The 27041-nt window shown below is 29.5% G+C and overlaps 2 protein-coding genes across 11 annotated transcripts; one reads left to right on the top strand and one right to left on the bottom strand.

The window, feature by feature from the left end:
* The first annotated feature begins 702 nt into the window (after positions 1–702).
* On the top strand, positions 703–26946 carry LOC145180365 (androglobin-like). Of its 10 annotated transcripts, none has more exons than XR_016450435.1 (32): positions 704–1165; positions 1354–1450; positions 1612–1656; positions 1857–1955; positions 2193–2270; positions 2729–3040; positions 3275–3414; positions 3798–3991; positions 4172–4792; positions 4896–5043; positions 5273–5330; positions 5428–5623; positions 5722–5860; positions 6024–6138; positions 6453–6602; positions 6707–7043; positions 11179–11410; positions 11656–11809; positions 13299–13489; positions 13613–13694; positions 13769–13880; positions 14004–14104; positions 14236–14265; positions 14458–14531; positions 14629–14728; positions 14852–14917; positions 15088–15186; positions 15280–15379; positions 19860–20425; positions 20608–20725; positions 20879–21047; positions 26640–26946. XR_016450435.1 is itself a non-coding variant. In XM_090080858.1 (31 exons), exons 1-31 carry the CDS (start codon positions 1053–1055, stop codon positions 26784–26786), a joined length of 4656 nt encoding a protein of 1551 aa, XP_089936984.1. In that variant the 5' UTR covers positions 705–1052; the 3' UTR covers positions 26787–26946. The 10 variants fall into 10 exon arrangements, 5 of the variants coding, with proteins under 5 accessions (XP_089936984.1, XP_089936985.1, XP_089936987.1 ...); XR_016450434.1 differs by having other exon boundaries at positions 705–1165; positions 14417–14531; positions 14629–14726; XM_090080858.1 differs by lacking the exon at positions 19860–20425 and having other exon boundaries at positions 705–1165; positions 14417–14531; positions 14629–14726.
* On the bottom strand, positions 22236–26611 carry LOC149890914 (uncharacterized). Its single transcript, XM_090080942.1, has one exon. It carries the CDS (start codon positions 25224–25226, stop codon positions 22236–22238), a length of 2991 nt encoding a protein of 996 aa, XP_089937068.1. The 5' UTR covers positions 25227–26611.
* Positions 26947–27041: the final 95 nt, after the last annotated feature.

Here is a 27041-nt window from a genome sequence, read left to right as displayed (position 1 = left end):
AAAGCTCACTTGGCAAGAGCTGTTCTTGATAGTGAGTTTGAGTTCTTTTATTTAATATCCTTTACATTTTAATTGAGTTACCTACTAGAATGACTTCCCTTTGTAACTAGTTATTTCATATTTCTTTTCTTGGCTTATATAATCTGCTCTGGGAGAGGGGGAGAAGGATTTGATATACTTACTTTATTCTTTTTCTAAATTAGCATAGTAGTAGAAATTTTATTCAAAAAATAATAAGAGTCAAATTCTTGAATTGATATCCTTTTTTTTCCTATTTTAATCTTGAATTGATTCATTATCTTTCCATTTTACTTTTGAACTTATTTACTGTTTAAAAGATAATTTAAGACTTAAAGAGGATACAGTAGAAAACCTCTAGGTGTTATGCATATCTTTTTAATATAATTCTTTTTTTGAAGGTATTATCAAAGATACAGTAACAAAGTGGTCAGCTACCTTCATAAGTCTTGATGCTGAAGTTGAAAAGCGTATCCATGCTTCTAATATGCGTTTGACTCCTATTGTAGAAGGAACATTGCCTGTTTTTGATATTGCTTTAATTGATGAAAAAGAAAATGTTAAAGGCATATTAAAAGAATCCAACCCAACAGTTACATTCAATGAGGAGGCACTTAAAGAGACAGAGAAACCCACTGATAGTGATTAGAAGAAAATCTTTAAATTAAGTTTATTTTGACAGTATAAATTATTTTGTATATAAACTACATTTAATTATATGTAATATCATGAAAATAAGATATATTGTATAAAATGTTAGTTTGCTTTTTCAAAAATAGTTGAAAATTAACTTTTTTCATTTTCGTAAAATATTATTTATCTTTTGAAAAAAAAAAATTTTCAATCTACAGAATCCCTTAGGTGCATCTAGCAGAAATTGAGGCAGTTAAGTATAAGCACTCAAGTTATAGTTTGTGCCAGCCATTATCATACTCTGCTATTCATTAACTTTTTTTACAAAAAAAGTTAATGAATAGCAGAGTATGTAATGTTATTATTGTGATCAATAACTATGTTATTATGTTAAAATCCTTATGTTTCTTGATTTTTATTTAAAAAAAAATTTTAAAGCTGTTTCAAATAATAAAATGCCAAGCAAGTTGTTGAAGAAAAAAGAATCAAGAGAGGATGGTGTACCTATACCTAAGTATTTTAACATAAAAAAATGTTTAATTGTTTATTAAAGTAAAGAATATTTAAAAAGAATATTGGAAGATTGCTATATAAAAGATAAACCTATAATAAATATGTGAAAGAAGGATAATATTATTTATTTAAGAAGATTTATTGATGCAAAGTTATGTTATTTTTATACTATTTTGTGTATCTTGATAGCAATGGAACTCCTCAAATAGTAACAGAAGATCAAAGAAAGTCTGTGATTCCATTATGGGCAGAATGGAGTGATCAAGATATTTCTAATGAAAAATGGGTAAGTTAAAACTATGGAGAATGGCCAAAAAAGTATACTTTCCTACTATATTTAGTTTTATATTAAAGGTCTTAAATTTGAGGAACCTAGAGCAGACTATGCCTTCTACCTTTTCCTTAAATTCTGATTGATTTTTATTACTGTTATACCCTTATTTCCAGAACTTATCTAAAAAAGAAAAAGGGAGAAGTTCCTCTGCTCAAGTTGTAAGTATTACAATTTTATCTAATTTCCTGTTTTTCTGTTGTTAAAAATAATTACTCCATACTTTTTAAAAATTTTGATTTTTGAACAAAAATTTAAATGGAGTGTTAAAAAATTTTTTTTTCAAAAATAACAAATATTTAGTTAAAATGCAGTAGAGTGATGATGAGTTTAATCATAACTATAACTTATTGTTTTTTAGAATTATTTTGATGACCCTGATGGTAAAGTTCAGCTTCCTCCCTTAATGAATCCCCGAATTAAACTATGGAAAAGACCATCAGATATTTTGATGGGAAAGGTTCTGTTTATTACTGATATTTGTTTGGCAAATAATTCATAAAGCAATTAATGCAAATAATTCATGCAATTTATATTCATTGTTAATATAATGTTTTTTTTTATATACCTTAGATTTTTTTTTTAGTATTTTATAATTATTAGGTTAAGTTTAAAATCTTTTAAACTGTTACCTTTATATTTTTTTAATGCTAACTTTTTGTTATTACTAAATATTTCAAATTTTTACTTAAAAAAGACTGCAGTTATAGTGGATCCTGACTGTGATCATTTTGGTGATCTAATATTAAGAAATGAGCATATTGTTCAAGATGAGGTAAAAAAATCTTTTTTTTTATCAGGGCCCAAAGTAACATCCATCATCAATCAAATACCATTGACATAGAATATATATAGATATTTAACATCTTAAGATGATATTGATAAAATTGATACTAATTTAAAGAGCACTAATTTAAACTTTTATTGCTTATTATTTTCTATTTTTTACTTGTATTGCTTTTCTATATATATTATATATCAAATAAGTGTCTTTATTATTTATCTTTCTATATCATTATCTATCTTTCTTAAAATTCTTAAAGTTTAAGTATAATTTAGTATTTTTGGTAATTCTTACACAAATTTTATGTAATTTGGTGGTTAATTAAAATTAATCAAGGTTAAAAACTAAGACTCGTGTCTAATGGATAAACAGTTTTCCATTTCTATCTCTTTTTGACTGTATTTCAAGTAAATTAATTGTAGTGTATTTAAATGATTTATATTTTACAGGTGATTAATGAAATTATCTCAAGCATATCGATTGTTTCATCATTTTTTTCTCAAATGCCAGAAAGTGAATCTAGTAACAGCTCTTTAAAATTAAAATCATCTTTAGTAAAAGAGCAGAACAATTCAAAAACAGAAAAAATTAAAAAGGAAAATGAATTTAAAGAAGAGCATTTTTTTAACCCTTGGGATCTTATCTGGCCTAAAGAAAGTTCAAAATCTTTTAATTTACCAGCAATAAATTTATCTGGAAAATATGCTGTCAAACTGTTTTGGATGGTATGGTCTGTTCACTATTATGATAATACTTTAATGGTATTAAAGTTTTCTTGTAGAAGTTTATGGATTTTCCAAAAGTAAATTTTTCACATATGTTGTTTTGCAATTAACTTTTAGCTAAAAAGTTATGCATTTTTATAGTTTTCAGCCAAAATACAAGACATGAGTTTTCTGTCAACAAATTTTATCATTACATTAAATCTGAAATTGTATAGCTATTTCTAATAATGGAAAGAAAAAAGTATTGGTATTTAAAGAAACTTGTTCTAGGGAACTCAGCGAAAGATTATTGTTGATGATACAATACCTTGTGATCAAAATAGCTTACCTTTGTTACCTTTTACATCAAAAGGAAATGAACTTTGGCTGCCTATACTTACAAAAGCTATTCTTAAGGTTGCTTCACTGCAGTAAGTGAAGTTTTTTTAAGTGTATTTTCTGTAATATCTTGTTGATACAAAAGTATCTGTATACTAAATAGTTTTCAGAAATAATTCTTTATTATTAAAGACTTCTATAGAATGTATTTTTCTGGTGTGTTACTGGCTTGTTTACTTCTTAAAATAAGTTTTTTAAGGAAAGATGTATAATTTCTCAATTACTCATCAGCAATTTTATTGCAAACATTTTTGTTCTTTGTTTGTAAATTTTTTATGAAATCTAGTTCTAGCATTTTTTTTGTGTGATAACATTAATATTTTGATTTCCTTTATTTCAAATTTTCACAATCTTTCAGAAAAGAGGTTTTTTTTACTTGCCAACAATAGTTATATGGCATCTCATTTTGTTTTAGTTATTACAGTGAGAATGGAAAATATCTACAGGACTTTCATGTTATCTATTGCTTACTTGGGTGGTTACCTGAATTAATACCAATAAGCAAAAAGCATGAAGAAGGTATTTGGCAGTTGATGTTACATAATTTACGAAACTGGAAGCTACCCCCACCATCAGTTGTTATAGAACATGCAACTCCTGATGAAAAAGGTTAGTAGTATTTTACTTTTATTTTAAAAGAAATACAAATTTAGAAATGTTATTAGGATATATTATTATTCATAAATATCTTTTGTAATGTATTAGTAACATTTATTACATATTTAATCTACAAGAAGTTTGCAGGGCTTGCAGAGTTTGTAGTTCCATAAAAAGTTTTTTGGCATTTAGTTTCTTCTGATGAGGTGCAAGCAAAACAGTTACTCTCCAACAAAGCTTCTAAAGAAAAAAGTGCTAAAAGCAAAGATGAAAAGAAGTTGAAAGGAATTGATAAAGATGCTAAAACTCAGAAAGAGAGGAGTGTTACATCTAATCAACCTGTGACTAAAGTTGATGAAATGCCAGTTATTATTTTTGCATGTATTTCGCCATTTGATGTGCTTGATCAAAACAAGTCCTTTTTAGAAAAGTATAAATTTCATTCATCATTAGTGCATCAGGTTTACATAAGTAATGTTCGTAATTGCCCATTACTCCCATCTCCTGCGTCAGTTTCTATACCCCAATGGAGGTTAATTAGAAAAAAGAAAGAACCAAAAGATGTATTTCAGTCTCAAGTTAAAGAACCGAAGTTTTTACAGCTTAAATCACCATTTTTTAAAATCAGGGAGTCTATTAATAACAGTTCTGTTTGGAATTTAAGTAAAACAGTTCAACATGATTCTTTTGAAAAGATTAACTTGCATGAGAGTTTAGTAGATTCTAATATAATCAAATATACTAATACTGGAAGTTTTGAAGGTAGTAGTGATTCAATTGATAAAGGCTTTTTTTCAAAGAAAACAAATTCAGGTATATGCAATTTATGTAAGTTTATTAAACAATTTTATAAAAAAGTTTTCTTAGTATTCTAATATAAAATAAAGAATTTAGTTTAACAGTTGTTTTTTTTTAGATCCACATAAATCAAGTTTAAAAGAGAATAGTCCAATGTCATTATCCACATCAATTCCTGTGACTTACCCTCTACCTTCAAAAGTAAACAAAGTTGATTTAGGAACAGAAGTCTGGATGGAGTTTGATGAGTTTTTAAAATGTTTTAGGTGCATGTTATAATATATATTTTTGAGTTTTGTTGCATTTAAAGCCTAAAGTAATAAATTTAGAAATAATACATTTTGCATGTTTTTCTGCTTCTTAAAGGCATGCTATCATGATTAAAAAATGTGAGTTCCAATATACCTTTATGTATATGTTTTACTTTTTAAAATGAAAAATTGTCAGTGTAACTTAGTCAGTGTAAATTAATTTTAGTAAAGTAAATCTCTTTAGCACATTGTTAGTGTTTCACAAACCTAAATTGTATTTCAAAACAGCCTCTGAAACCAAGGTATTCTTAAAAAAAGTTATTAAATACTTTATACTTATACCTATACACTTTCCATAATATTTATATTTAGTTTTTTAGCATCATTTTTTGCTGATAGATATTTGACGTAAAATCTGAGAAAGAAAGCTCAAACTTCAACTCTATTGAACAATTAACCTGCCTGGTCAGCAACAGAATGTCTTGCAGTGATATCTCTTCTCCTTATTTAGTTATTGATAGTCTTAAACAAACTGAAATTGTGATATGCTTTCAATCTTTCACTCAATGGTTTGAACCAAATTTCCCTGTTGAAGGTATTCAAATTTGGTACAGGTTTCAAAATATTTAATCTATTATACTTTTTTTTTTAATGATATTTCTTTGTTAAATGTTGTTGTTTTCTGTTTTTTAGGTGTTTTCAAAAATCAATGTATTTCTGCTGGGAATCTTCAAGTGACACCATATCATTGGCAAGAATTGATTAAGAAACAAGCTGTTTTAAAAATTTCCACAATTGGAATAAAATCTGTTACACTGGCTGTACCTCCAGGGTTATTTTTTTTTTGCTTTTCATTATATTACTATTTTTTTGAAAGTTTTTGGTCTAAAGTTTTAATTATTTATACTCAATCTAATCAGCTTAAGTTATAAAACTTTATTTATTAGTAAAACTAAATTTAATATGCTCATCTGAAAAAATGAATTATCTTTTAGGAGACATGTCTTCCAATTACTTTTTTATGCTCAACTGGGCTTCAATGTTACTATATGCTCTTCAGATTCATTTTCCTTATGTGATGAACGTAGCCTTATCCAACACTTTAGTAAAGTCAGTAAATGTGCAAATTAACTATTTTTATTTTAAATTTTTATAAAAATACTTCTGTGAATTTCTTAAGTTCATGCTCTATGTTTTATTTAAATATGAAGATGTTTTAAAAATCACCCAACAAGAAAAAAAAAGATCATTTTACAATTGTTATGATCAATAAATGCCATAAAGTAGTAGCAACTTGCCCAAAACTGTTACTAAATCTTTTTTTTTACATTTATACTAATTTGAATTCATGTTTTTACAATTTTATCTTACACTTTACACATTTTCAAATGTTTATTTTAAAAACCTTTGAATTTATGTTTTAGGAAAGTGCACAGTTAATAGATTATTCTCTGCAAACTGTAAAGCAGTTAAAAACCTTCTTTCAGTCTTTTGATGAATGCCTGAGAAGTAAACCAATATTTTTGCTAGGAACTGAATCTCAATCCAACAAAATACGTAGAGATCATTTCCAATTAAGTTATTTTCTTTTTCTGGTAGTTTTAAAATCTCTTTATATCTGTAGTTTTACAAGGCTAGTACCTATAGTTTTAAGAATTACTCTATTTATTTTGTTTAGGTCTTTAACAAGAGTCTAGCAAAAGTTTTGGAACAGCACTTAAATGAAAATTTCTCTCCAAAGATAGTATTTGCTTTAAGTGCACTTAGATTTAAGTTATTTCTTCATTTGCAAAAGTTTCAAAAACCCATAAAGTTCCACACAACTTCTTTAAATCATAGTGTGGTAGAAAATGAAGACACAGGAAGTGAAGCTGCAGAGGTTAATGATAAAAAAATAAGTAAAACCTTAAAGATAATGAACTTGAAACCGACTTCTGAAGAGATTTCTGCAGTTAAAATACAAGCCTGCTTTAAAGGATTTTACATCAGGAAGTTGTTCAAGGCTTGCAAACCAGGTATATTAGTCAGACCTAAACTGGTCAATGATGTCAAGAATGCTCCCTAAAAAAATGATTAAAATGCTAAAAAGATTGTTTGTAAATTCCAATTTACTTAAGACAGATTTTTCCTACAGGTCATTACTATTACTTGAAATAAATTTTTTTAAATATATTTGAGGATAAATTGGTCAATTATATTAAATAGGCATTGACTTTCATTTGCATAAAAGTTGATGTTGCTTTATGTTTATTGGGTTTATATTAAACAATTAAGTTTTTTAAAATGGTAAAATTTGTTTAAATACAGGACCCTATTTACCCATGTCTACAAGATCTGATATAGTCTACATTTTTTCCCTGTTTTTTTTTATGGTTTTAAACTAAATTATTTAGCAGTGGAATCATTTGATTGTAAAGGTATTAATGCTGAATTGCAACTAAATGTTTGTCAAATAGGGCAGTTGTAAAATACTGCTAAAGAATTATTGAGCATATACCTCAAAAACTATGTTCAACTATTAATTAAAATCATCCTTAATTTTAATAGTCTGGGTATTGTCATGTTTGGTTATATTTAATTTTGTCATATTAATTTCATATTAATTAACTTCATCATATTTATTTATACATATTTTTGACAATTTGAAACCCTGTGAAAACCATTACTAAAAGACAAAGGATAAAACCATTTTGGAATATAAAAGTACATACACTAAGAACAGTAAAAATTAGAATATTACAAAAAAAAATTTTCATATTTTTAAACTATAAACATTTTAGTTTTATTACAATTTTGCTCCTAAAAATATGCTAGAAATTGTTGTTTGCAATTTTTTTATGGGTCTTTCAAATGTTTTTGGGGCTATATTGGTTATATTTTTCCTTAAACAGACCAATGTGCACTAGAAATATCACCTAGTTGAAATGCGTTGAGCTTCATAAGGATTCATCAGGATTCCCAACACTTCATGCATTTCTGCTATGGTTTGCCTAATAAGTAGTTTTGTGAACTTTTTCATTTCCACATTTTCTAATTGTTACAAAAACTTCTTCAATTCAAAGTCAGCCATCAATTATTCTTAATCAGGCATTATGAATATTCAAGAAAATTATCAAATGTCAAGATAATTGAAATTCATCAAGTGTGAGAAGAAGACTCATGTCCAGAAATATAAATATAAATTCATGTCCAGAAATATAAATTAGTATTTTTGCATAAGACTTAATAAACCTACCTTACTTAGATTTACTTTCCTTTTTTTTTCTGAAACTATGGTACTGTATATATGTAATGAAGTATTTAAAATTTGGGATAGTGTCTGTAGCAATCATTAATTTGAGTTTACTCTATATGTCCAAAATTCTACAAGTTCTTTTTTTAAAAATGTAATAACTTTGATAACTATTTTGTAGAGTTTTAACAACAAAAAAGCATTAAATTTTTTTTTAACAACAAATAATTTTCAAGTATAATTTTAGGGAAAAAAATTTAATGTATTTAAAATAATTATAATTTAGGAAACCCTCTAGGAAAAATTTTAATACCCTTAGTATGTGTAGTTTCATATTCAAAATGTTTTTGTTTGAGAATTTTTTTGGTTTCTTAAGAATGATTTTCTCAGGGTGTGTTGAAGATTACTTAGTTTGTAAAGCTCAAAATCTCTAATATAAAGCTCAGTTGGCTTGGGTTTGTGGGTAAATATATCCATATCATTCAATAAATCTCAAACAAATTTAAATAAATGTTTAAGAAATGTTTGGTGTTTTCATATTAAATTTTTGATGTTTTTTAAATGATTTTTATTAACTCTTTGATGGGTTAAAATGTGTTTCATATTAAAATTCAATTTTTAATAATGCTTTTTTAACAATTTCTATTAACTGTCAGAAATATTAAAATATGTTTCATATTAAATTTTTAATTATCTTCTTTTATTATTTCGTATAATTATTCATCATGATAGGCAAACTTATTTTAGTGTTTGAAGAAAAGTGATAGAAGCAACATCTCAATAGAAATAAGAAACTTTCATCTCAATTAAAAAAAAACTTTTATCAAGGAAAGTGCAGTGTCAATATCATTTCACGAAGTGCAAGCTCTTCAAAAACAAATATTTCTCCTTGGTCTCAAATCAAAATTTATTACTTTATTAAAGGTATTTAGATTTTTATCATAAGAAAATAATGCCTCCAATAAAAAAAAAAAATCCACAGGACAATTATCTCAAAGTGCTATCAGAAAAGCAAAGTTAAGAGCCAGTGAAACATTTTCAGAAATAGACAGCCTTTTGGAACATGTCTTTTGGTCAAGAACCTGTTTCCTAACATCATTGAAGTTTTAACAGGATGTGCCAAAGGTGAAGATGTTTCCATTCCCAGAATTCCTCTTATACCTTCAGATCTGCCATTTGATTTTAGACGCATTCAGTTTCTAGTTTGTCTTGCATTTGCCATGTCAATCAACAAAGCACAGGGACAGTCTTTGAAAGTTGCTGGAGTCCATTTGGAAACCCCACCCTTTTCTCATGGACAATTATATGTTACATGCTCTCGAGTTGGAATGCCTCAAAATTTGTTCATTCTAGCACCAGATGGAAAAACAAAGAATTTTGTGTATCAATAAGCTCTTATCTAACACCCAGGATAATTGTCTTTTTCATTTATTCGTTTGATTTGATTCTTTATTAGGATAAATAAAATAATTTGAAATTTATTGTCTAACAATCATTATTTTTAAGGATTTTGTATATGCTAAATTCTTACTTTCTACAATTTGTAATTCAATATCCTGGGACAATGCTGGGTACTTTAGCTAGTATCAAATATGAACAAGATATTTATTACCTGTTTTTGACATAATGTTGAAAGTAGATAATAAAATTGAAAAATTAGCATTTGATACTGTGCAAATAGTTAATAAATTTTATAAAAATGATGATTTTGTAAGACTTAGGGGAGATAAAAAAGATTTTGTAAGTTTGGTGGTGTACACCAACAAATGTGATATTATGTAGCTTGAATAACCATTACATATAAATATTCAAAGATTAAAAAATATGCTCATTAAATTTTGGAGTGCATCCACATAGATACTAGTGGGATATATTCAATGTGCATACTTACTTGTTAGTGATATAAAATGGAACAAGATAGTATGCATTTCAGAAGTAATGTATGCATTATAGATATTAATGTATGCGTATTATGCACATGTATGCATCCATAGATGTCTGTAATGCCCAGGTATTCCAGGTATCTATAGCTTACATATCAAAGAATTATTTAGATATTGAAGTAAACAACTTAAGGAACTTATCAGTGCAACAGATAGAGCAATTCTTATCACTGAATTAGATGATAAAGTTAGATGAGTATAAATAAAATCTCATTAAAGCTGTCTTTTCATTCCTACATAGCCAAAAGAAGGTTATTTGAATGTCTTAAGAATTCACTTAGGTATGAGGAGTGGATTATTCTTTTTGACTTTTCTAAAAACTATAGGTTCAAAATCCAAGATGAGATTGTGTATGTTGCCCAATATTGTATTACTAATTATACAAAAACATACCAGATAACAAACATTTACTTTTTTTTAGATGATTGTGCAGAATAATAAATGTTGCTAAAGCTTTAAATTTTCTACATTTTACATTTTGACTATATATACAGAGTGGATTTTTAACAAGTTTTGATAAGTTACTATTTATGGAATTGAAAGTTGTTTGGTAAGTTACTCTGTTATGAAATTGAAAACAGTTAAGAATCCATTCAATTTGTAATACCCAGGACCAATATGGAAAGACTCCTGTTTGTTCAACAATCTGTTGAATTATCTAACAGAGATGAGAATTATTATTAAAGGAGGAATCTAATTTTCAAACTAAATGTGTTACAAAACTAATAATCTTGCTGATATGTTTTGAAAACTTTAGAGCGAAGCTTTTTTTTGATGAAAAATGTTTTCAAAACATCCTTGAAAATATTCAGCCAGTTCTCCCCTGATTCTAACCCTTAATAAATTTTGATATTTTGTTTTTATTCAAAATCTAAATTGTACACTTTTAACTGATTCTTCTTAGTAACTGTTGAAATATTTAGATAATGTTTCTGACAATTCTGTAAACAAAAGTTTTGATTGGTTTATTTCCAGGCACAAAGGAGTGTGATCTTGTTGCTGATGATTTAAAAAAGTTATGGAGTCAAATTGAATCTTACATTGAGCCCATAGCTGTCAAAGTTACTCATGAGATTTTTCAATCCAACTCATCATTATTGCTTCCATTATTCCCATTTCAATCAAATGAATGGAATAAGGTTATATGCATGGATTATTCTGTTAGTTATAGCGAACAAGCAATCCACTCAGCTTTTGTTATAAGTAGGTAAGGTGTTATAAAATTTAATGTAAAATCTATTTAAAGATCCGTCTGCCTTACATTATTGACAAAATAATTTTGTTACTATCTTTTTGTTGAAAATTTTATGTTTAAGATATGATTAACATGGAGATGATAGTTTTAAAAATTAGTTGCATCATGCTAAAAAAAAAATAGAAATTGCTATTGGTATTAAAATATTTAGAAAATCTGTGTAAACGCAAAAAGAAATTCAATAATCTTATCTTTAGGGAATTGTTTAAAGTAAAGGAAGACGTGTTCATATCAGCAAAAGTATTCAGCAATATTCCTCAATGTTTATTGAGGATTATAAACAATGATGACCATAAAGAGATAAAATCATGTTTTGGAAAAGTTATGCCTCAAGTTCTTGCAGTAAATGAGGTCTGTCAGAATTAACTTGATAGAAAAAAATTTAGCAAAATATGTTTTTTTTTGTTTATTTATTTTAATTCAACTTTGGAGTTACATAATTGTGTTTATGAAACTAGAGTGCATCTCAAAAGTTTAGTAATTTTAAAAAAAACTTTACAGTAAAGTAAGAAAGGCAAATGATGAAATTAAAAAAAATTATTTTTATATTCTGAGTAAGTTTGAATATATTAATATGAATTATAGAAAAAGATAACAGTTTACCAAATTTGATGCTTCATAGACCTTTATATTGAGGACATCAGCTTTCCTTTTTAGCAATCTTCAAGCAAGGAAATTTCAAAAATTTTCAGAGTGATTTTTTAAATGCATCTATTGATTTGCTCTTGCATGAGTGACTCAACTTTTTGGGGTTAAGATCCAGTGAATTGAAGAACCAGACAAATGTTGCATTTTTATAGCCATATTACTATAAGTTTAGCAGTGTGACATTCAGCACCATTTGGATGAAATCTCTTTTCTACCTATTTAATTTAAGGCTTTCAAGTAATCTTGTAGCACTTGTAGATACTTGATGGCACTCATTCTTATTCCAGTTAGGAGGAAACATAGACTTGCTTTTCTAGCATCAACCATAGCACCTCATGTCTAAACTGATAGTAATTTTTTAAAAATTGCCCTATCATACCATTATTATTTTTAGTTAAAACCAATCTTTGTTGGGAAGAAAAACTTAAGATTGGTTGTCTATTTATTTATATAATTTATGATTTATAAATGTAAGACTAAATAGATAACCGATTTTAAGGTTTTTAAATTAACATACCTAATGAGGCTATTGTTTTCTGCCTCATTAGGTATGTTAATCTAGAAATAACTGGTTCATTTTGTGTGGCCTGTTTTTAAAAATAACTGAAAAAGCATTAAATAAAATGATACTGTTTGACACAATGATTTTCCCTGAAATGACTTGTGTTTAGTCACTCTAACTAAATACTGTCCAAACAAAATTTAGTTCTTTTACATTTTTCATAATATCTTAAATATTCCTAAATGTTTGAGATGCACTGTATATTTTTCCAAAATTTAATCCCGTCATAATACAATAATAATAACAATAACAATAATAATGATGATAATGATAATAATAATTATTATTATTATTGTTATTATTATTACCATTATTATTATTATTATTATTATCATTATTATTATTATCATTATTATTATTATTATTATTATTATTATTATTATTATTATTATTATTATTATTATTATTATTATTATTATTATTATTATTATTATTGTTATTATTATTATTATTATTATTATTATTATTGTTATTATTATTATTATTATTATTATTTTTATTATTATTATTATTATTATTATTATTATTATTATTATTATTATTATTATTATTATTATTATTATTATTATTATTATTATTACTATTATTACTATTATTATTTCTTTTATAATCTTTTACTATTTTTACAAGCTTGGCTACACATTTGTTGTTATGGTTAAAAAAAATGATTTTGTAATACCTGCTGGTAAACTTACTTTACGTATCCTTGGTGAAACTGAACCTCTTCCACTTCCAAGCAAGGAAGGCTTTATAAACTCAAGCTTGACCACTATAGATTTTAAAGAATACTACATCCCAAACCTTTACAAACGAATTTTTAGGTTTGAAAATTATTTTTAGAAACAAGTTGCTGCAAATTTTTTTAGGTTTTAGATTTTTTTTAAAGACTTAATTTTTGTTATTGGTCTTTCTTAAATAATTAATATTTTTGTATAACAATTAAGGTATACATTAAATGTAACAATGGCCATCTTGGCAAGCATACAGTTAATTACTTCAAAAGATGATGCTATAATTCATTTGAAGGTCTGTATTGAATAAGTAGGTTATATGGTTTATAAATCTTTTTAAGTTTTCTTTCAAAAACATTTTTTATTAAGATTCTTGATAACACTGAGGAGTTGTATACATGCAAAGGAAAAGGTTATGTTGATATACCTAGTTTTATGTTTTTTAAAGACCATCTACCTCAAAACAATGAACTTTTAAATGGTAAGTGAATTCTAGTTTAGCAAATGTTTGTTTTAGTTAACTATGTAATAAACCTTCTTCTAAAATATATTTTGAATTAAGTTGTTTTCATTTTAATAAGTATTTTTAAAATCACTTTGCTAGCCTCTTCCCAATTAAGATCTGGCTCAGTTGGGCAACCTGTGAAAGGACTTCCTTTTAAAGAGCACCTTTCTAAACAAACCACTCTTAAGCAATCTGTTAATGTAAGCATTAATAGTTATACTTAAATAAACTACTTCTAATAAAATTTAAAACATTTTTTTAATCAATCAAAAGCTGATGGAAAACCTCTCTTATTTTCAACACGCTAACATCTCTTATATTTTATTTGCAGATAGATGAAGAAGATACACTTCAAGATCAGGTATTTCTATTTGGCATAACATTATTTAAAAAATGCATAAGTTTCAAACAATGTTTTTACTTGAAAAATGTTAAGAGAAAACTTTATGAAGAAATAGGTTTTTATTCTGTGGAAATAAACTATGGAAAAAAAAAGACTTTGGATTTTAAAGGTTCACAGTTATGTTATCGAAGCATTTGTTCTTAACGATAGCTGGCCTTTGACAAAAGCTCAATGGACTTTTGTAGATAGATTAAAATCAAAAGATGAGCCAGAAGATGAAGATGGTTAGCCTTTTATCTTTTTCTTAGTGCTTCATTACACCATCTTCTATTATAAAGTAGTGAAAAAGAATTTTTGAAAATGGATTTTTACAATTTTTAGTTATTGAAATTAAAGATAACCCTGGCAAGCGTAGTGTTGGGAAAAACCGAAAAAGTAACAATAAAGAAAGCAAGAATAAGCAACGCCCAGATTCCCAGGTGTAATTATAAAACTTAGGTTATGTATATTTGATTGGTAATTAAGCTCTTTTTATAGTTAAATTATACAAACTTTAAGTTAAAATCACTTAAATTTTTAAAATTGATATATGAAATCTGTTTAGAATAAAAATATATTAGATCTTTCAAAACCACATTGGGTTCTTCGTCTTGTGGTTGATTCAAACATGGTATCTATTGTTAGCGTTGTTAGCGTTGCAATTGTTTTTTGATATTATTATAATGATCATGATAATAATAATTGTAGTCATACTTTTTAGACAAATAACATGATCAAGGTTATGTTTAAGCAAATAGGTATCTTTTAATACCCTTAGATTTATCATTACTACTTCTGTAGGAGCAAGCTATTAAAGTAAAGAAAGACACAGAGAGAGAGAGTCAAATTAGAGCTACAAAATATGCATGGGAATCTGCCAATTCAGGAAGATCTTCAAAGGTATTTTTGACCTGTTTTGTAGTTTGTTAAAATTGTATGTTAATACTAGTTCAATTTTGGTACAATTATTTTTTTCATTGGCTCTTACAACAGGCACTTCAGTCAAGAGTGAAACATATGCAATCAATAAGAGTAAAGCTTGAGCAAATGAAGATTGAAGAAAAAGCTAAACAATTGATTAAATCTGAAAAAGGTGAGGATTATTTTTTAATTTTAACTGTTAGTTATGGTTTGCTTTTAAAGATGAGGTTTTCAAAGTTTTCAGATCATTAAAAGCAAACTATAGCTAATAGTTAAAATTGTATTATCTAAACTGCAGCTAAATTTAAATAATATTATTTATTTTTATATTTATATTTGCATATTTGATTTTTTCCCAGATCCGTCTGCCTAGCTTATTTCATTGAATAAAATTCCATTTTTGTACTGCAGTACAGCTTTTTCATAGAAGTTTATTTTTAAAATGCAAGCTGGTTTTAAGACAGTTATAATAAGAGTCATGTTAAAGTAAGTTTTGATGATAGAATTTCTCTAAATAAGTCTCTAATTCATTAAGTAAGTTTATTTTTTCTGAGATCTTGGTATCCCAGATCTGGATCTAGTTTTTTTTTTTTCAGAGTTTCCATTAATTGTCACCATATGTTCTGAAAAAAAAACTAACATTAAAATATTTTTGGAAATCACTAATGCCTTCTGTTTTGTATGTCCCTAATCTGTAAATTATTGAAAAAAGTACTCTGCTTCTTTTGATTGAAAAATAAGTTAGGGAAACTGCAGTGGAATTAAATATGCGGTGATTAGAGGCTGTGATATCTCCATTACAAAATGGGAGGGGAAAATAATTCTTAATGTTCATTAAAAGATAAACTTCCTAGTTGTGTAGTATTTGAGTTTTGAAATGGTACCATGCTTTTTTTTATATGTAAAATATCTAAAACTTAGATTTTCCTAGAATTTACAGATATCATTAACATTAAATATTTTTTTGATAATAAATTGTAGAGAAGTTACAAACTTATATAAACATATATAGATTTGTTTGTTAAATTAAAAAATCTGCAATTTTTTTTTATCAACTTATTTAAATTAGTTTTTTATTTATTTGACTTTATTGACATTTATTGAAAGTAAGATTAATTTTAGTGTTAAGTTAATGAAATATACACTTTAATTGAATAAAATTATTTTAAAAACAACACTTATGTACTGTGCAAACAATTGTAGTGCTGAAAAAGACAGCTATTTATAAAATGAAAAAAAAAAAAAGAAGGAAAAGCATTTATAAAAGAGTCATTAGGTTGTTCTTCTATGATGATCAAAAATGCTTTATAATGAAAAAGTGCTAGTGAAATAAAGGGCCGAAAAAGAAAAATGTCAGAATGCAGACAGATTAGTAAAACATGCTGTTGCTGAACTGTTTTCTGCCCAGTTAAATAAAGTTTAAAATTGAGTGTTTCTTCCAGAACAATATGTAGGCGGAAAACAAAAAGTAATTAGTCACCAGATACTCAGATTAATTTATGGAAAAGAAGATTGGAGTTATGGATTGATCCGTACAGTCATTTCATATCAATCCGATTGAAAACATTTGGGTGGATATAAATAAGGCAGTTATTAAAAAAAAAAAGAAAAAAAAAAAATCAGCAAGAGTTATGAAATATTGTGCAGAATCCTTGGAACAACATTCCTTTAGATAATTGTAAAAATCTAATCTACTCTATTCTGAATAGGTGCAAATCTATAAAAATAAACCAGGGGCATGCAATTGAATATTAAATTTGTATCACTGTTAAATTATTTGTAACATAACATAAAAAATTCATACTATAAAAATCAATACAACTACTAGTATGTCAAACCTTTTTTTTTTATACTTTAGTATTGTAAATAATTGTATAAAATTTAAATTTATTCTGCTATTGTTTTCTCCACCACTGTATACACACGTATACACATTTTAGGGCACATCATGCAACCAATAGTTTCCAATTTTGTTTACTTCATTTTTGACCCTGTGATTTCTGCGTTCCACTTTATAAATTATGATTCCTGTAAAAATTTGAAAATAGTCTGTGACAGTTTAATTGGTTAACACAAATATTCTTTTCTTTTCAAAATTTAAACATTTAAACAATTATTTTTCAAAAAAATTAATTAATTTTAAAAAAAAGTAAGTGTTATAAATTTTAATTGAGTTTTCCAAATTGAATGCCATCATAAGCCCTCACTTCCAGAAGCTTCTCAGCTATTTATGCAGTTCAGGTTTTGAAGTAATGCGACTAAATAATGTAAGGAGAAGTAGCATAGATGAGGTTTTAGTGGTTTTATGGTGCTTTCAGATATTGCGGAACTGATTTGTGTGTGCTCCAGAATGTTCTGATAAAGACAGAGATTATTCCGTTAAGATCAATTGCCAATCTAAAAATTGTTAACAATATTTAATCTCAGAATTTTTGTTTTCTGAAAAAATGGAATGATCTGATTCAACAAAAATTTTTGTATTGTCACATTTCAATTGCTTTGTAGAAAAGCTAATGATGGAAAATTTGTTGGTAACAAGCAACCTGTAATCTCAGTATCTGCTTCTTAATAAAAGCTCCAGTTCCAAAAACTGTTCTTTTCTGATGACTTTTTCTAGATGTAGACTTTACTGTAGAGTGTGCCATGCTATTGCTATAAATAAAAATTTTAATATTAAACTTTTGATTTTTGCATTTAAAAAAAAATATAAACACGCACTCTAACAGTAGCACAGTTAATTGGATAATTTGCATTTCTGCATCTGCAATTCTTTCACTGCTTGCTGCTGAAAGTGTCAATTAACAGTTTAGTTTACTGAAATTTAAACAAAACTAAATTCTGAAATTTAATGAAAGCTGAAATTCAATTAAACAGGAAATGCTAACTGCAAAATTAACGCACCACTTATAAATTCCGACTTATTTTGAAAAATATTATGTATTCCCCGGATTCATCAGTTAAAAAGATAATGTTTGTTGTTACGCCTTTTGTAGGTTTCAATCCGTTTCCCTTATTTAATTTCTAAATTATAGCAGCTTTTCATAAGTAGCATGTTTTGCTGTAATTAAATCTCACTGCTAAAAGAAAAGTATGCATTGCTTTTAAATTGTTTTAAAAGATAACTGTCATTTGAGCAACACATCTGTTCGCAATGCAGCGTTCTAGACGAAATTTAAGTCTTGATTAATGTGTTGTAGTTGTTACTTTGTTCAATGAAGGATTAACAAATTGCCAACTTGGTAGAAGCTTTGTAATACAACAGTTGGTAGGGTTCTACAAAGGTTTGTTGAAACAAATAATCACGCTAGACGAGTTGGCCAAGGCAGACCACAAGCTACCAATGCTGTCGAGGACCAATTTCAAACACTGAGAGAACGGTTCACTACTGCACGACATCTCCAAATACAACTTGCTGAGGTTCATGGAACTGGTGTCAGTCAAGATACCATAAGAAAAAGACTTTGTGCTTTAAATTTGCCATCTCGGGCAGCAGCTACTGTTCCCAGATGTCTGTAGACCACCGAAGAAACAGACTGGCTTTTGCAAGGAGGCATATGAATTGGGAAATACATGATTGGGGACAAGTCTTATTAACAGATGAGTCAAGGTTTTGCCTTGTAAGTTCTGATCGCTGCCCAAGAGTGTACAGAAGACCAAATGGAAAATGTTTCGCTTGTAGCATTCGAGAAACCACTTTACATGAAGGCGGCTCATTGATGGTATGAGGTGGAATATCTTTAGCAGCTTGCAGCTTTTTATTTTTGATGGTGTACGTCTGACTTCTCAACGATACATAGCAGACATTTTAAAATGGTCAGCTTGCAGTCCAGATATGAACCCAATAGATCATCTTTGAGACATAATGGGACGCCGTGTTAGAAGCTAACATCCACCACCTAACAGCCTAGAAGAGCTACAACAAAGTCTTATCCGCGTATGGGAAGATATCCCTCAAGAAACGATTAGATCTCTAATTGAAAGTATGCCACGGCACTGTCAGACTGTATTAACATCAAGAGCTAGTAACACTAGTTATTAATAAGTCAAAAATGTTTCAATTTAAGCTGTATTAGTGTGCATAACAATAATAATCATTTTACTTTGTTTTGTTAAATGAACCATATTTTTGGTTTTAGTTTGTTTTTTTCACAATCCTCAAAGTCAATTTTATTTCTATCATCGAAATAATTGTGTTCATGTGTTCTTTTCTTAACATGTTTGTCAAAATATATGATAATATTGATGACAATTAAAATAAATCGAAAGATATAAAAGGTGCTTTAACTTCGCAGTTAAGTATATATATAAATTTTTATTTATTTATTGAGATAACCCTTAAATATAGAAAATATTTAAACTTTTGAAAATATTTACTCTTGCACTCGAGACTGTTGCTACACTGTTAAAAGAAATGTCCCATCAAAATGTTTTTGCATTTAGGTAATATTTAGGGTGTGCTTAAGTCGTTTTCATTTTTATATTGTTCAAAAATAGACTGCATTGAGCCTGCTTCATGACCAAGCTGATATATGCTTACAAGATATTCTTGTTTCCATATTTTGATTTCAAGTTAACCAGTTTTGAACAAAAAAAGCTTGGTAAAAGTTTTAGGTCTACATGAATTTTTGTTTATTTTAATTTTTCATTATCAGTGTTTAGGTCGACATGAATTTTTGTTTCTTGTCGTGGCTGCCAACTTTTACTAAAGAAGCTTTGTGGCTGCCTTTAGTTCTTGATTTAAGAGCTAATTGCATTATCATTCTTTGACAGAGATGTATCTGCTCAGGTGAAAAAGTTGATGTTTTTAGCACTTCAAAAGCCAGCTTTCATCCACCAAAGTGATTAACGGTTGACATGACTAAAATCCATAAAATGCAATTGCATGATTTTGTGTTGATGACTTCAAAGAACTTCTTTTATTTGTTATTTATATCTGCAAATTGATCCAGAAAAGTGGATAACCATCTTGGGCTTATTGGAGGGTGAGGAAGTTGTACATTCCTGTGGGTAAACAACTGACACTGTAGAGTCAGTTTTGCCATAATACAAGAGTACAGTGATCTATTGACTAAAAGTTTTAAAAAAATCGAATTTTCTTGAAATATTGATTATTTTTGTATGCTCGAGCACACCCTAAATACTTGAGCACACCCTGTCAACTGATTTCAACAAAATTTTGCACATTTCTTTTATTTGACATGGGGACTTAATAGAGAAGGTGAGAAGTTTAAAATTCTAAAGTTGAAACATTTGTGTTATTTAAAACAATTTATGCTACACTTTTATAGGTTTATAATTATTTTTTGAATTACTGTTTTTTTCTTCAAAGTATTGAGTTATTTTATATTTGTGGTATTTGTAAATAATATAAAGTTGTTGTTATAGAAAATGTTATTTTAGCTTTCTCTAATGTTTTGTTAACTGGGACAGTAGATGAAAGCATAGAATTATTTAATGAACCTCCAGCCAAAAACGATGAAATTAATTTAATTAGCTTTGATTTGAAGCCATTCATAAGGTAAACAAATAAAAATAAAATAGTTAAAAATCAATAAACCAATGTTTTATGTTTTATGGTTTTCAAGGTTTTAATTTTGTTCGACACTTTTTTGTTATGTTATCAAAGTTTTTGATACATAACTTTTGCTATAATTATTTGCCTAATTTTCAGGACATCCGATAAAGTAAATTTTTCTAACTTTGAGATGGAAAGTAATCAAGTTGGAAGTATTAAACGTTTCCGTGAAAGTCGAAGTATTGTTCTTTTAAAGCGTGAATTTGATCGTCTTGGAAGGAATGCTGAAAAAGAAAGACAATTAATTGAAAATGCAAGTTTGCAGGTAATTGAGAAAGAAATAAGTTTCTTGTTAGTTGTTGCTAGATGTCGTTTTTGAAGCAATGATTGCTTTAAGTTCTTTATAATCCTTGGACACTGATACAATTCGTGGAATTATTTAAAACCTCTCAAAGTACTAGTAATTCAATTTTCAAACAAGTTGTTAAGATGGCCTTATTAAAATTGTATAATAAGAAATAATTAAAGTTTTAAGGTTCTAGAAAGTAAAATGTTGTGAATACCTTACCTATATTCTGTTAACAACTATTTTAAAAACAAATATTTTAAGTGATAAAATTTAAATCATTATTTGTGTTCCAACAGCGAATGACAATAATAAATATAGTGAATGACATTTTTTTTTTTTTTACTGTTCTTTTTTCAGGTTTTAGTGTTTCATTAGAATCTAATGGTGCCACACCTCATATATTCACCCCATATTCAAGTTTTTTTTTCCCCTCAATGATCTAAAGAATCAAAAACTTGTGTCAATTAACTTTTTACTTCCTTTTTTCAGAGCGTTTAATTGAAAATCAATAATTTAGATTTAAAAAAAAAATATTTAGCAGCTATTTCGTTTCCAATTATCAATAGAGGTTCTCATACACTGTTCCTCTGCCTTTGCAAGATTTAGTAGATAAAGTAGAAACCGTGATTAATTACTATAGAAACCAAACGTGGAGGAAAATGATTGGATAATTCAAGGAATATCTGGCTTTAGGTTTGCCTACTCAAATCAAAAGAGTTTTGATTCATGAAGTTTCATACTTGCTTGAGCTTTTTAAAAAGCGAATTGTTCAGCCCATTCAGCACATAAATCAGTATGATAGACAAACTGAACTCTATTCAGAGTCAAAAGAGTCAAGAGTCAAATTATGTTTGATAACTGCTTTTGCATACTTACTCTTTTATACATACAACCTAGTGACTGTATATCAACATGTAGTTTTTTTCTCGCAATCAACAAGTCACTAAATAGCAATAATTTTCTCTTCTAACTAACTCTCCCCTTTTTACAAATTTTCTCCTTTATATATACCCCATGCTTTTCCCAAAATATCCTTCCACAAACCGTCATAAATCACCACAAACACATATTTACAATTCTTATTGGTAAATCTATTAAAGCTATTAAATCCCTAACGTCATCAAATGTTCTAGAACTTTCCGAAATTACACTCCTCCTTGATCCTTACGGATCATGCAAATAGTAATCAAGGTATTTCGAAGGCATGCGCCGTTCCCGACCACTCCGTCGCAAAAGCATGTCGATTTCTTGGGGTCTATCTTCAGCGTCGATATTTTCCTCGTTCGTCTCTAATACATCTTTAATTGGATCTCCTTGGTTTTCAGCGTCCACTTGATCAGTTTCAACATTCATCTCTACTTCCTCATCAGGGATAATGTAGGGCTGAGTATCAGTTCGAGGTCTAACATGTTTCACATGACGCGGAATGCCGTTCACTTCTACGGTTTGGTTTAACGCATTCCGAGTTACCGTAGCTGGTTGCCACTTTGTATGGCACCTCGCATTTGGTGGTTTCAGCCAGACTTTATCGCCAATTCGAAATCTCTTGTTCAGGACATTTCGTGCAGGAAGATTCTCTTTTTTCAATCCTTTCACACCAATGGGGTAGCTGTATATTTTGCCCATCGGGCTTGCACCATTTTTGTCGGCTGAGACATTGTACCAATATAGTGCTTCCGGTATCGACATTTTTGATCGTTCTGCTATTCTCTTGATCGTACGGTGGTTTCTTTCCACAATTCCATTTCCTTCAGGATAATAAGCGGCTCTATATCTAATTTGCACTCCCCAACTATCAAGGAAACTCCTTATCTCTTTAGTCTTAAATGTTGGCTCATTGTCAGTTAATATCTCAGACGGTGCTCCACGTTCACAAAAAACAAGACGGAGTATTCGGACTATGGCAACACTTCCGTATGAGCTCGATAATTGTCGCCACAACGCGTATTTTGAAGGTCCACAATCAATTAGACTCAAAAACTTGTCAGTGCCATAATGCGTGATATCCATGGCCAATCTCTCCCAGTTTTCTTTAACATCCAATTTTCCTTTTTCCCACCGTATTGGCGCTGGATCTATTGACTGACATGGTTCGCAATTTTTTATCACACTTCGAACATCGTTTTCAGTAGCAGTCGGAATTGTTTTACGAACAAAGTTTAACGTTCGATTCACTCCAAAATGTCCAGTTCTTTTGTGTATATTGGAAATAGCTTCAGCCTTCGTAGCTGCGACTCCCATGCAACTATTCCGACACTCTGGCACAGTCAGTTTGTTGAGCCATCTGCTGCGAACTCTAGTTAATGCGTCGGCCAAATTATCTTTAGAAGGAATGAGTTTCACCTCGACGCTAACATCGTATTCTTCAATTAGTTGTTGCAACACGCTCAGTCTTCTTCGAATCAGCATTTCCCCCGTCGCTTTTGATCTCAACCTTGATTTTCCCGTAAGGGCGTCAGAAACCCAGTGGTACACAGTCACGGAATCGGTAAAAGCAGTCACTTTCTTCAGCTTCCACATCAGAGCCATATTCATTCCCCGTATCACAGCGTCTAGTTCTGCCATGTTTATATGAACATCAGACGTTTCTTTTCGCAGCCATGTTGCATCCTCCACAGTAGTCTCCCCAACTTGAATAAGAGCACCAATCGCTAAAGAACTGGCATCAACCCACACTTTTCCCTCATCACCACGCACAGCCCAATCACCACAAGCAGGCTCGCAGCGTTCCACCTCAGCAAATACTTCCTGAAGCACCCACTTAACGTTCTCATCACAAACATCATCGTCCCAACCCGTCGTCAGACTGACAGCTTTCCTCTTCAAGAGACTACAAATCACTCGCAACCAACCACACACGGGTAAATGTCCTACCAACTGTCCACAGATTGAAAACACAACTCTCCTGGTTAACTTTTGCGAGATAGCATCAACTCGATTCCCTCTGGACCACATCAGTTTGTTACCAACCTTGCGCACACACAATCCTAACACACGAACTCCATTATCATCAATCTGCTCACCATCTTTACTCTCTAAACCATATTTCAAAAAATGCCTCTTGACATAATCAAGACTCACCACACTTTCGTCTACGAAAATGTCGTCTACATAAGCGGACGTTCCCCTCTTCACTAATTCGTCTTGATCAATGACGGCACTCACAACGGATTTCATGATCATTGGCGCAACATTCAATCCGAAACCAAGTCGTGTCAAGCAATACCTTTTATTTCGAAACACCACTGTTTGGAACGGCCAAAGAGATTTATCAGTTTTTAGTTGAAGATAAGCCTTGCGTAAATCGATGATTGCTGGTTTGTTACCCATCCTTCTCCATTCTTTAAGCTTTTTGACACACACATCTGCATCTCTCGTGTATGCCTCAATTAAATCGTTAGCTTCTCTCCAGTCTAGAACAGGTCGGATTTTGTTGTCTTTGTTTCTCTGAATGACAGCCATTAACGGAATCTGCCCTTTGGGCGGCCCCAATTCATTTTCGTTGTACTCTAACAGCCATTTCCGATCAATCCATTCCTGTAGTTCGTTTTCATAGTCTGCTCTAGCGTATTGTGGAATTCCGTACTGTGCCACTTTATTATACAATCGGTTGGGGCCTTCTCCATCTCTCCATTTCCATTTGACTCTCCATTCAGCACCATTAAAAACTGCTTCATGATCTTTCTTTTTTATTTCGATTTTCTTGACTTTGTTCTTGTTCAAAGCCGTTGCTCCACAGTAACTTAATCCGAACTTCGCTTTTCCCAAAGGAGAGATGGATACTCCTCCTAGTAATTTAATGGAACTCATTCCAAGCATCATATCGACTCCAAACGGTTGGAAATCCACTAAAATAACCTGATCACGTGCTTTAATGCCATCAACCTCAAGAATCACGACCGCTGACCCAGTGCACTGATGAACCTTTCCTTCAAACGTTACTACCTTTTGAGAGTTTGAGTACCTACATTGACTTCTGGGCAGGAATTTTTTATTCAAAATTGTCTTCGAACACCCTGTGTCTACTAACGCTGTCGCAACCATACCGTTAACTTTCAAACGAATAACAGATAATGCGCTCATTCCACCGATGTTCAGGAGCGAGGTAGCGCAGATACCTCGCTCCTGCAATCGTTTCCCTGCAGCTTCCAGCATTTCGATGCAATGTGTCCTTCCTCACCACATTTAAAACATCTAACAGTCTTCGGAGACAAGCTCTTCGCAAGCGAACAGTTCTTTGCAATGTGATTCAAACCTTTACAGTTGTAACACACTAACGCAGTTTTTGTAGCATGGCGTCTAGACACAGCGCCAACAGCATCACTGTCAATCACATTTGCACAGTTCATAGCAGCTCTCACTCTGGGTAACATTTTATCAATCGGGTCCATTACGGCTCGAAATCTTGATGATAAGACTTCTGGCAAACCCACAACAAACGCCAAACGCACAGACTCCTCTGGTAATTTAGCTAGATAGGCTAATCGTCTTAAATCAGCTAAAAACACGTCAACTTTTTCTTCGTCACATAATTTTCGTTTTGTGAATAGTTCATATGCAGTGTAGGCATCTATAGAAAACGCCGCTAATAACACACGCTCGACTTCCACTACATCTTTTTTGACTTCCGCGGTTAAAGCATCGTACACTGCATAAGCAGCTTCTCTGAGAAGAATCGGAAAAAGTAGTTCAAGCTTTAAGTTCTGAATTTCAGCAATCACTTTTGTTCGTTGAATCCAAACAGCAGCATCCGAAGTGCCATCATACGTTTCAAACATATCAAACAATCTCATACTTGGTTCCATGGCCCGGTTAGCTTGTAGTTTTTTTCTCGCAATCAACAAGTCACTAAATAGCAATAATTTTCTCTTCTAACTAACTCTCCCCTTTTTACAAATTTTCTCCTTTATATATACCCCATGCTTTTCCCAAAATATCCTTCCACAAACCGTCATAAATCACCACAAACACATATTTACAATTCTTATTGGTAAATCTATTAAAGCTATTAAATCCCTAACGTCATCAAATGTTCTAGAACTTTCCGAAATTACACAACATCTGATGCACAGCCCAGACTGAACCAACTTCTTGCTGGCTGCCATCGACATTTTAAATTAGCCTTTTAGAAATTTTGGTTATAACGAAAAATGCCTAACTTTTTTCGTATCAAAGAAGCAAACTTTCTTTAAAAAAGAAATTGTTTTAAAATTCTTTAGATCAAAGGGAATAATATCCTTTACATATATTATGATAAGGGAATAAAATAAATTCATAAAAAAATTTGTTAAAATCATGATCATGGTGGCGTTTTAAAATTGATTTTTTTACTTTTTCTTTTTTCTTTTTTTTAACATAAAAAAGAAGGAAATTTTTTTATTTTTGAATATAATAGCTGCACTTTAACACAAAAAAAGAAAATGAAAAAAAATGATGTATTATTACTAAGGAATTGGTATTGATAAGGAATTGGTATTAAATATTTTTTTCTCTGGAATCTTATAACTTTGTAGGTCTAATTGTAAAAATTTTTTTAAATGAAAAATCAGGTGTTTTATTTTTCTTTAGCTGCAAGTAGATGCGCGACGCACAGAACTGATTCGACCATTGGAAGCTCACTATCGCAGTTTCCTTCCAATTAGCGAAACGGAGCTTGGTGTTAAAAAAATACCTTCATCTAAGCAAAAGTTAAAAGCAAAGGCTTTAAAGAAATAATGATTTTATAAAAAAAATTACCCAAAAAATATTTTTAATTGTAAAGTATTTTTATCGATCGATTAGAACTTGAAAATAATTTAGAATTGTAAAAATCAAAGAAAACATGTTTGTATTTTAGTTACATTAGTTAATAATAAATATTTGCGACTTATAAAAATTGCTGAATTGCACGCCTATTAACCTACCTAAAACAAGTTTTGAGTTTAACGAAAATGGAGACTTTTTAAATTACAATTAGCATTTATGCTAATT

This window comes from Hydra viridissima, unplaced genomic scaffold (genome assembly GCF_058129835.1).
Source record: "Hydra viridissima isolate aposymbiotic clone 2 unplaced genomic scaffold, HvirCarnegie_v1 scaffold_3, whole genome shotgun sequence".
NCBI lineage: Eukaryota > Metazoa > Cnidaria > Hydrozoa > Anthoathecata > Hydridae > Hydra > Hydra viridissima.
Note: the sequence above shows the minus strand (reverse complement) of the source record. Positions and strands in the feature narration are given on the sequence as shown.